General features: G+C 34.9%; 1 protein-coding gene across 1 annotated transcript in view; it reads left to right on the top strand.

The window, feature by feature from the left end:
- The window catches only part of LOC150100279 (E3 ubiquitin-protein ligase HERC2-like), a 338356-nt gene that overhangs the window by 295778 nt on the left and 29950 nt on the right, over window positions 1-12628 (top strand). Inside the window, exon 21 of the mRNA XM_090402625.1 lies at window positions 9377-9648. Coding sequence (XP_090258751.1) covers window positions 9377-9648 — 272 coding nt within the window. The remainder of the gene's footprint in view (window positions 1-9376; window positions 9649-12628) is intronic.

The following is a 12628-nucleotide window of genomic DNA, read 5'->3' on the forward strand; positions in this document are numbered from 1 at the left end:
GTTAACAGCTGCTCATCTGCTGTTAACCAAGTCTTACTAATGCCTATAACTTTTGGCAAGGTTGCGCTCACCAATTGCCAAAAACTCTTCCCTCTTGTTCCTGATACTTCTGGCATTAGTATATAAAAACTGCAGTATCCCTTTAGGCTCCCAAGATTCTGTACTTGTTGGTCATTCTCATACTCACTCACTCACCTAATGGGAGTGTCTTCACACACAGACATTCACCTGTATCCAAACGAATTGCTTAAGTTTTCCTGAATTTGCACTTCAGCAACCCTAAAACCATTTAGATGCAGTCTGTCAGCTTTATACAAATCCTTCTTTCCATGAAACACAGCCACAGGTCACAAACTCTACATCAGTCTTACTGCACAACCTATATATTGATTAATTTGCTATTAACATCCTCTTCTTCAGTAAGCCTCTATCATAGTGTATCAGGAGACACAATTTTTACCTTCTTGCTCTACATTTTTGCTTCACCCAACAACTCCTTCACATCATCTCTCATAGAATACCTCTCACTTCTCAGATCATTACTGCCAACCAAGACAGACTGTTCTTTCACCTTACTTTTTGCATCTAGATGGCATGACCAATATCATTAATTTTTGTGCCAGGAAAACATGATTTTGTTATACTTTCATTAAGTACTCCTTTGTTCATTGAGTCCTCATACATAATTTTCTCCTTATCATGTTTTTCTCATTTGTTGACATTATCTTGATTTTTACCTCACCATTGTTTCTTTCTCCTCTCGGTCTTGTTAATCTCCTGCTACTTTTCCAACTTTTTGATTTTGTGCTTTGTCCTGTGAAGCATAACTTTCAAGGCACCGTTTCCTAATTTACATCTATTTCATTCTCTTGTATTTCCACCACTGCATGTTCAGTATTAATTCTGAAATTGTCATTTTCCATTTTATTATTGATACCATCTGCTCTGCTAACATTTGCTTTGTTCTTGCCACTAACTGGCATTCGCTCCTTGAAACACTTAATACAAACTTATTCACCTGTTTCACTCCCCTTCCATAAATCCTTTAATTTTTGCAATAAATACACTTCACATGCTACACTGTACAAAATTGTGTAAATTCAAATCACCCAACAACTATGTTTTTGCTGTTCTACCACACATAGGTGCTATACTGATACCATCTGCTCTGCTAACATTTGTTTTGTTCTTGCCACTAACTGGCATTCGCTCCTTGAAACACTTAATACAAACTTATTCACCTGTTTCACTCCCCTTCCATAAATCCTTTAATTTTTGCAATGAATACACTTCACATGCTACACTGTACAAAATTGTGTAAATTCAAATCACCCAACAACTATGTTTTTGCTGTTCTACCACACATAGGTGCTATACTGACTTTATTCAACTTAAACAAAAATATATATTTACTTACAAACTAAACACTCAGTCAATCACACACCTGTATAAAACAAAAACTACAATGAGTTAACCTAATATTATTAACTAAAACATAAAAAAAAATTACTTATCTTTTGTCTTCAGTAATAACACACACACACACACACACAGTGTGCCTTCTTGTGGTGAAGTTGTAAGTATTGTATGGAAAGGTAAGTCAGAGTATGAAAAAATACTTGGTCATAGCTAAAGGCTTTCCCTAAAGAATTTCATCATCAGTTCTGAAATAAAAGAAGAAAGAGTGAATGCAAAAGAATAACTTTACTGAATGCAGATGGTAACTTTTTGTTGGAAGCAGATGCAATTGTTCAAATAATAAGTACTCACTTCACTCAAGTCTGTTGAAAGTTTATTTTCCACTTGGTTAGAGTATAATAAATTTAGTTTAATCCTTTATCCAAGTGTGAGCAAACAAAGTTTGCGCCTGAAAGTATCTTCAGGACTGGGTTAAGGTGGTACACACCAGGGCAACTCGTTGCAAAGGTGGAGCAAGCTACCAACACTCCTATCCTAGTATCTCCTATAATGCAAAACACATCTCCTTGCGGATATGTCTATTGTTATGCATTAAGGGAAGGGCCACTACCCAGACCGGTTTCGACCTTTATTGAGGTCTCTTCAGTGGGAGCCAGGCCCAAGTCGAGATATCAGGCAGAAGCATTAGCAGGTCATCTCCACCTATAGGAATTGCCAATTGGTGTGCCACCCTTTTTTAATAAATTACTCTGGATTTAGAGAAAGATGTTGAAAGTTTATTTTCCACTTGGTTAGAGTATAATAAATTTAGTTTAATCCTTTATCCAAGTGTGAGCAAACAAAGTTTGCGCCTGAAAGTATCTTCAGGACTGGGTTAAGGTGGTACACACCAGGGCAACTCGTTGCAAAGGTGGAGCAAGCTACCAACACTCCTATCCTAGTATCTCCTATAATGCAAAACACATCTCCTTTGTTTGCTCACACTTGGATAAAGGATTAAACTAAATTTATTATACTCTAACCAAGTGGAAAATAAACTTTCAACATCTTTCTCTAAATCCAGAGTAATTTATTAAAAAAGGGTGGCACACCAATTGGCAATTCCTATAGGTGGAGATGACCTGCTAATGCTTCTGCCTGATATCTCGACTTGGGCCTGGCTCCCACTGAAGAGACCTCAATAAAGGTCGAAACCGGTCTGGGTAGTGGCCCTTCCCTTAATGCATAACAATAGACATATCCGCAAGGAGATGTGTTTTGCATTATAGGAGATACTAGGATAGGAGTGTTGGTAGCTTGCTCCACCTTTGCAACGAGTTGCCCTGGTGTGTACCACCTTAACCCAGTCCTGAAGATACTTTCAGGCGCAAACTTTGTTTGCTCACACTTGGATAAAGGATTAAACTAAATTTATTATACTCTAACCAAGTGGAAAATAAACTTTCAACATCTTTCTCTAAATCCAGAGTAATTTATTAAAAAAGGGTGGCACACCAATTGGCAATTCCTATAGGTGGAGATGACCTGCTAATGCTTCTGCCTGATATCTCGACTTGGGCCTGGCTCCCACTGAAGAGACCTCAATAAAGGTCGAAACCGGTCTGGGTAGTGGCCATTCCCTTAATGCATAACAATAGACATATCCGCAAGGAGATGTGTTTTGCATTATAGGAGATACTAGGATAGGAGTGTTGGTAGCTTGCTCCACCTTTGCAACGAGTTGCCCTGGTGTGTACCACCTTAACCCAGTCCTGAAGATACTTTCAGGCGCAAACTTTGTTTGCTCACACTTGGATAAAGGATTAAACTAAATTTATTCACTCAAGTCTGTCAACATGCCAGTAAAGTAAAGAACTATAGACCAATTAGTATTTTCTCTAATCTGTACATATCTCTTCATCCAATGATACCACTACATTGGATGAAGAGATATGTAAAAAAGAGATTCTAGTGCTGTTGCATAACTTGAATAAGAATTTGGTGATAAGGACAGATGGAATATCAGCACTTATATTAAAGGATTTTCAGGTGAACTGGTTAGGCCCTTGACATGCTTGTATAATTTGAGTCTTGGCTCAGGAAAGTTCCCACAGGAATGGAAAGAATATTATCCCATTGTACAAGAGTGGTGCAAAAACTGATGTGCCTAACTATCAACCTGTCATTATGTAGGTGGTAAAATTTTTAGAGAAGTTGGTAAGAACTCACACAAATGGGTTGATAAGCTATAATTTGCAAGGATCAACAAGGATGTTGACTAAAGGGAAGTCATTTCTGAACAGTTTCCTTATATTTTATAATAATGTTATGGCTGAGTTTGATAGAAGAAATGGATACACAATGATATTATTAGATTAGACTAATTAGACTGTGCTACAGAATTTAATAAATTACCAGATGAAAGGCTGGTCACTGAATGAGTGGAACAGTTTGCCTATTGAATAAATTAGAAGATACAGGATTAGAATATAAACTATTGACTTGGATGTTGAAAGTTTATTTTTCACTTGGTTAGACTATAATAAATTTAGTTTAATCCTTTATCCAAGTGTGAGCAAACAAAGTTTGCACCTGAAAGTATCTTCAGGACTGGGGTAAGGTGGTACGACACCGGGCAACTCGTTACAAAGGTGGAGCAAGCTCACAACACTCCTATCTCAGTATCTCCCATTCAGGCACAAACTTTGTTTGCTCACACTTGGATAAAGGATTAAACTAAATTTATTATTGACTTGGATAAGTGGGTGATCAATGTTAAGTATCAGAAAATCAATGTTAAGTATCAGAAAATGGTATATGGGAGGGATGTGAATCTTCCAGATTTATGGTGACTAGTGTGGTACATAAACTTTCAGAGGAAACCTTACAACTGCTAAAACAGAGACAAAATATGAAACAAGGCAAAAACTTAATTTCTAAAATAGAATATGCAAAACAATAAGGAAAAAGATGAGAAATGAAATAAGATCTTATAACACAAAAAAATAAAAGAAACAATTAAAAACAATAAAAATATGAAAATACTAAGAACACATTTATCAGTTGGCAAAAGTCAAATAACTGCAATAAAAGATAAGAATGGAACTACAATAAAGAACCAAGAACAAATTCTAAGCAGACTAGAAGAATTTTATAAAGAACTCTATAGTGATCCTTTAATAAATAAATCAAATATAAATAACTCGTCTCCATCACATATATAATTCATCCCCCCATTCACTTCAGATGAAATAAAACAAGCATTAAAATAAATGGAAAATGTCCTGGTGAAGACGTAATTCACATAGAATTAATTAAATGGAGAGAAAACAATATAATTCACCATGTCACAAACTTACTAAATCCATGCCTAGAAGAGGGAAAGATACTAGAAAACTGGAAAAATGTTGCTCTGATACTGTTATTTAAAAAAAGGGGACAAAGAAGAAGTAAAGAACTATAGACCAATTAGCATTTTTTCTAATCTGTACAAAATTCTCACAAAAGTAATAACAAACAGGTTAATCCCGCTTCTAGACTCAAATCAACCAGTAGAACAAGCAGGATTTCATAAAGGCTTTAGCACAATCGATCATATTCATGCAGTAAAACAAATAATAGAAAAAGCTGAGAAAACCAATTGCCTCTCTGTTTAGCCTTCATTGATTATGAAAAAGCATTTGATTCCATCAAAACTAATATAATAATCAAAGCACTTCATAATCAGGAAGTTCCTGGAGAATATATGGACCTCCTCCAGGCAATATACCACACTGCAACAATCCAACTTCACATGAGTAGCAATAAAATATCAATTGAAAAAGGTGTCCGACAAGGAGACTCTCTATCACCCAAAATCTTTACAGCAGTCTTTCAAGAAATATTTAATAATATAAATTGGACAAACCTTGGTATAAAAATGAATAACAGAAACTTAACACACCTAAGATATGCAGAAGATATCATAATTTTTGCAAACACTCCAGAAGACCTTAATATAATGATAGAAGACCTATATCGTGAAAGCAGAAAAATCGGTCTAAAAATAAACAGAAAGAAAAAACTAAAATCATGTTTAATCATTTTGTAACACAAAAAAACATAATAAGAGAAAACAATTTCTTGGAAAGAGTCTCTTCATATACATACTTAGGTCATCTCATTGATCTAACTGTGGACTCCAAAGGGAAATAAATAGGAGAGTTCAACTTGCCTGGAGTGCATTCAGAAAATTGAAAACCATTTTTCAAAACATTGATGTCCTACTCTGTTCAAAAAGGAAGACATTTAACCAATGTATACTTCCAGTCATCTCATATGGTTGTGAAACTTGGTTGCTAACAAAAGCACTGGCAAATGAACTAACAACAACTCAAAGATAAATGGAGAAGTTGATGGTAGGCATCACATTAAAAGATAAGAAGCAAAACACCTAGATAAGAAGCCAGACTCACATCACTGACATCATTCTTCACCATAAGTGACTAAAATGGAAATGGGCTGGACATCTATCCAGAAGAGAAGATGAGTGATTGACCACCATACTAATGACCTGGATTCCAAAAGAAGGGAAACTAGGCCTAGGACAACCTAAAAGAAGGTGGAGTGATGAATTGTCAAATTTTGTCGGGGAAAATTGGTCAACCATTGCCAAGAACAGAGAAAGGTGGAAAGAACTGGAGGAGGTGGATTTTCTGTCCACTGCCTTCGTCCAGTAGTGGACAGAAAATGGTTGAAAAGAAGAAGTGCGGTACATGAGGGATTAATCCTTGGACAATTGTTGTTCAGTCTATATAGGATATTGGGAGGGGAGGGCTCTCAGGAGATGTTCCACTGTTTGCTGATTATGCAACGATAGGTAGGACAATCAGGAATGTTGTGATTATACAGCAGCACTTACAGAATGATTTGAATAGTTGGGAGCACTGTGGGCAAATGATAATTACTGCCAATGCGGTTTTAATTAGTGTAAAGTAAAGCACTTTATTTCAGTGAGATTTCAGTGGCATATTATATTGATGGGATTATGCTTGGAGAAACTGATAAGATCTTGGAGTTATTGTGGATAGGAAGTTGAAAGGTCATATACCTTTGAAGTGAGTGAACAATTGGCAAAAATTTCAAATACAACTCAAAGGATAATTGCAGTGCTGAAATGAATATTGACATGTAAGAATGAATCCATTTTATTTCTTTAGAAGATCTTGATACAACCACATGTAGACCTTTGTGTGCAGATTTGGCATAGTGATATCAGGATTTTAGAACATATATTATGAGAAGAGATTGAGAATATTGGACTGCATACACTGGTAAATAGCAGAAAGAGAGATGATATGATAGAAGCTTATAAACTTCAAAAGGATGCTATGGGATATTGGTTGTCGAAATTTTCTGTTATATAGAAGGTGTGGGAAGAACAAAAAGCATCCTCAGAAATTAAATTTGCATATGATTAAGAAAGTAGTGAGAGCTGGATTTTTCTCTCATAGAGCACTAATTGAATGGAACAGTTTGCCTGTTGAAGTAGTGACTGCATCCAGTGTGAATGACTTTAAGAGGAAGGTATAACTAGTTTTGGGTGATTTATAGCCTTCCTTGGATGAGTTTCTTGGCACCCTGGTTTCTGATGATGATGATGATATTTATTTTTGCTAGTTTTGTTTGCTGGGATTGAACAGATAATTTGAAAAAAAATTGAGAGGGGGAGAGGAACTTGATTTGGTTTTCTTGGGAAAAAAGAAAAACAATCTGTTATGTGTAAACAGGAGTCAAATTTAGTTGTGTTTCTGAGTATACAAATGACTTAAGTGAGAAAAGGATTTTAAAAGTAATTTTAGGAAGTCACAGTAAGTTAAGAATGATAATAATGTAGATAAGAAAGTTGTGCATTGTCCAGTTATGACAAGAGTGAGTTGAAGAGAACAAATGATTATGAACTGCATGATATCTGAACTATATGAATTAAAAGTTGCAGAATTTGTGAATGTATGGAGTGGGGAGTTGTAATGATTTAAGAGAGCTGCCTTTTATTGGTTTGGTGTTGAATATTGAATGTGAATACTTTTTAAGGCATATATATATATATATATATATATATATATAGAGAGAGAGAGAGAGAGAGAGAGAGAGAGGCAAATTATAAAAGTAAAAAAGTGGATGCAAGAAAGAAAGAATGATTATGGCATTCATAGTTAAAACATAAGAGGAAGTAAGTGAATGAATGGAATAAGCAGGGAAATGAGATTGATCAAAGTGTGGTAAGATTTATGACACGGCAGTTACTGAAAAGAAAGAGGAAAGAGAGAGAGCACAAATGTATGTAGGACAATGTAAAACAGCCTGAAATGAATTATATCTGGGGAAGTGTGAAAGCATACTAATATGAAACTAATGTTGATGAGGATATAGACTGAGTAATGAAATTAAACATGGCTTATTGATCTTCAAAAGAATTATTTGTTTGTTTGGATACCGATGCAACTTTGCATTATCTGTAAAGACTTGCATATCTCTAAGCCTGTCTTAATATCATTAATATACAAATAATGGTCTAAACCATAGGTTTCCAAAGTGGGCTGTGCCGTCCCCCAGTGGGTGCTGAAGGCTTCTGGGAGGGGGGGGGGGGTGCTGTAGTGGGATCAGAAGCATTCGGGGGCGTTCAGGCAGTCTAGGGGTCAGTGGCTCTTTATAGAAGAAATTAATAATATATATTTAAAAATTGATTATTTTCGTGTTTTTGCAATTAGATAATCATTTAAAATTTTAATTCATCTTATGCCCGTCTTACACGATCAATTTTTTTATCAATTTTCTATTTCAATTATTTAATCATTTGAAAATTTACCATGTTAGATAGAAATAGATGTCAATTTTCTATGTCAATGAGAAAATAGAGCATGTATATATGTGTGTATAATGGGGGAGCGTTACAAAATTTATGTCTTGCAAAGTGGGCAGTGGCCCGAAAAAGTTTGGGAACCTATGGTCTAAACAAAGACCCATAATACATGGCACACTACTTGTGACTTTCCTCTTTTGGGATACTGCTCCCTAGTACACAACTTGCTGATACCTATCTAACAGCCAGTCACCTACCCAACTCATTAATCTAGTATCTAACACCATCCTTTCCGGTTTAGTTACCAACTTGTGTGGTACTCTATCAAATGTCTTTGCAAAATCTAAATATACCACTATATATGCATTTTCCACCATGTAGTACTTAAATAAATTGCTAAAATGCAACTCACCTTTACTAAACCTATGCTGACTGCCACAGAGTGTACTGCTATTATTATTAACTCAATTCTGGATGCCAGTCATCGCCACTCTCTCTCCAGTCACATAGATTGGCCTACCTATAATGTTTAGCTTCAGTCTTGTCATCCAGGATGCAAAGAACCTTTGTAAAGGTTAGCACACTTTGCATTTGGTGCCAATGACTTGATCTAATTAATAAGACTAATCCATGCAAAATGTAATAATTATTCTTTTATTTCTCAATCAGTACACATAAAGTGCCTCCATAGTGTAATTGGAAGAATGATGGTACATTGCACTCTTCAATTAGGAAAAGACCTAAGTTTGATTCTCATCAGGATGAGAGGAATCTTTATATGGTTTTTTTCAATTGAAGATGAGTTAGCCAATCTCATCAGAGGTAGTAGGGTTTTTTCCCAGAAACTCAGGGTTTTCATCCTGCATGCTGACAAATTGGCCATGAAAAAACACCTCATTTACAGACAAAAAAAATGGTGTTCTGTGTAGTTAGTATATTAAGTAGTGGAAAATTATAGAGTGCTCTCCCTTGATGAGTTCTTGAACTCCTTGGAGGTATCACATAATAATAATATGCTGATATTGAGAGTTATATCAATGAATTCTTTATTAGTTTCAGCAATATCAGGAATTATTCTGAAGTTATTTTGGTATTGAAAGACTAATTCAATGAAAAATGTGATTTTAATTTTTATAGGTGTTAGCAGCTCTGGCATGTGATCTTGGTCTAGACTCTTTACCATGTTGTAATGAAAATCATAGGTGGTCATGGTTTCGACGTTACTGTATGGCAACCAGGGTAGCTTCTGCACTTATTAGCCATACACCTTTACCACTCTCCTTTTGTGAAGAAGTTCGTAAAAAAATTCGAGAAATGATTCCAGAAGAGGAAATCATTACAGCACACCATGAAAGCCACGAAACTTTCAAACAGGAACATGATGAACAACTCATTTTATGGGTAAACAGGTAAATCTGTGTAACATTTTTTTTTTTTTAATGTGTATTTACAAAGTCCATGACTGTGTGTGTGTGTGTGTGTGTGTGTGTGTGTGTGTGTGTGTGTGTGTGTGTGTGTGTGTGTGTGTGTGTGTTATGTACTAGTTTAGTATTTAATTTCTATATTGTTTGTTAAAAGGCAGATTACTGAGTTTCAGCAAGTTAAATTTCCTGATCACTAAGTGAATTGGCTTTCATCAGTTTTAATATGAAAAATATTTTTTTTTCATCATCAATTTCCCGACATGTACCTCTGGGAATGTACAGGATATTATGATAGTATTACATGAAAAAGTTACATCATTATTAATTTTCTATAAACACTTTTCCTCCAGATTAATCTGTTCTCTTTCAAGACTAAAATATTATCATATTTTATATTTCTATTCCCTAAGACACTTTATACAGATCAGACCACCTAGATCTTGGATTCCTCTGGATCTTTTTCCTGCCTTGCTTGCAATGAACACTAGTTTTGCTAACCTTTCCTCTCCCATTCTGTTCATGTGACTATACCACCCGAGATTAGCTTTGCTAATGCATTCCTGAATGTTAACAATGAGGAATGCATTAGCGGAACTAATCTCCGGTAGTACCTCAAACAAGTTCTTAACTAATATCCCATTTTTAATATGATACTGCCATTGATCCCATCTGTATTCTCCTTTGATCTTTCTCAGAATTCTCATGTCTGTGGTCTCCAGTCTTTGATTATTTTATTTCTAACCCATCTCTCAGATCCACAAGTTAAATTGGTTTGAACACTGTCTTCTATACAGATAGTTTAGTTTTTGACTAATTTCTCACTTATTCATATAAATTTATTCAACTGACTTCCTACATTACCAGCTTTACTAATTCTGTTGTCTGTTTTCATATTTAATATGCCATCTTCACTAGAATTGTGCCTAAATAACTGAAATGTGTTACTTTCCCTATGGGTTCTCCATTCAAGATGCAGTTAAAGTTTTCAATGTTTATGCTTATTTTGATTGTCTCTTTACTGCTGATTTTCATACAAAATTTATTACAACAGTCATTCAATTTAGGCAGGGAATCCTACAGACTTGTCCTGAATATGTTTTGATATATAACATCATCTACATAAAGAGCTGAGATTAACATCTCCAACTTTAATATCAGGTTTAATACTATTTTCCTTCATACTGATCCACATAGATGATTAATAACAATGAAGATAATGTGCACTCTTGTTTCACACCTAATTTAACATCAACCATCTTCCTGTAATTCCTTCAATTCTGATTGCTGACTTCCAACTCAAATGTAGATTGTACTGTCCGATATAATGTTCCATTTACACCATATAACTGCAGCATTTTGAATAGCTTTTCACTTGTCACCCTATCACATGCTTTTTCCAGATCTACAAAACTTTAATACAGATCCTTGTTATATTCCCACGAGATCTCAACTACAGTGGTATCTCGCTAATCCAAACTGCAATTTGAAAGAAAAAAAGTTTATTTTTATGATATACAAAAAGAGGAAATTCAAAACATTCATAATTTGGTTAAAAATATAAATCCAGATGTTGAAATTTCACAAACAGATGTTACGGAGTGGATTACAGGTAGAACTGAAAGTGAATTCAAATCAAACCAGATGCTGAAATTATAAATATGACGCTACAGAATGAATTAGACAATGATGATAAAGAACTCAAAGAAAAAAAAAGTAAAACATGAAGAGGCAGTTGACAGTTTTAATATGTGTATAGAATGGGCTGAGAAGAATGATATGCCATTTCACAGAATTTTATTGCTAATGCAGCTCTGAGAAGAAGCATTCAAAAAAAGTTTAGCTTCCAAGAGGGAAAAGAAAATCAGTGGCTATTTTACAAAGAAATAAAAAAAAACGAACTTTTTTTGTTTTATTTTGTGAAACTTTTTTTGTGTTGTGTACAAGAAAGTGATATTTTTTACGCAAATTAAGTTATGTACTAAACTATGCAATTTTATTAAATCAGAATCCTCAACAATACAGGTACATCACAAATTAATTTTTTTACTAAAATAAACTTGTGTACTGTATTATTTTTTAAGTTTCACATTACAGTACAGTAGCTTTTTTTCTATCAGTTACTTCATTTATTTACAGAATTAAATTGATGTACCATTAGAATCTGATTATTTTTGTCTTAAATGCTAGTTATTGTTGTCTCTTGGGGGAAATTCGCTAATCCGAATGAGCACAGATTTTATTAGTTCGGATTAGCGAGATACCACTGTATTTTTTTTTAAGTAAAAATCCTGATCCTGACAGCCTCTTTTTGGCCTGAGCCCAACTTGTTCTTCCTCAGTGGTCTTTTTCACAATTTTTTCCTAGCCTTTTCTGAAATACACTGCATAAATCTTTGCAGCAGATAACTCAGTAGAGAACGCTTCTGTAACTCTCACATTCAATTTTATTTCCCATTTTATAAACAGGTACTATGAGTGCTCTTTTCCATTCATCTGGAATGCAGACCTCTGACATGATCTTCTGAATTATGCAGTTTAACCACTGTAAAACTTTTATTCCTACATATTTGAGCAATCCTGGTCAAATATCATCCACTCCAGCTGCCTTTTCACATTTCTGGTTTTTGATGGCTTTTTCTACAAGTATTGACATATAGGAAATTGTCAGTGCTCTTGATGACATTGTTTAATCAAAATCTCAGCTCTGAGTTAGTCCTAACAGGGTGGAAAGAGGGGAAAATAGCTCCACTGCATAAAGGATGTACCAAGACTGATGTAGCAAATTTTCGACCAATCAGCATATATATCAGGAGTTGTCAAGGTACTGGAGAAGTTGGTCAAGAGCAAAATACAGAAATGTATAGATGGAAATAGGGGCAACATGGTTTTGTGATGAGTTGATCATAATAATAGCTTCCTGCTTCTTCCTCATTTACTGTTTGTTGTGCCTGCGTGCACATGTCGTG

This window comes from Typopeltis vanoorti, chromosome 13 (assembly GCF_054136105.1).
Source record: "Typopeltis vanoorti isolate ZY-2024b chromosome 13, IOZ_Tvanoo_1.0, whole genome shotgun sequence".
Lineage (NCBI taxonomy): Eukaryota > Metazoa > Arthropoda > Arachnida > Uropygi > Thelyphonidae > Typopeltis > Typopeltis vanoorti.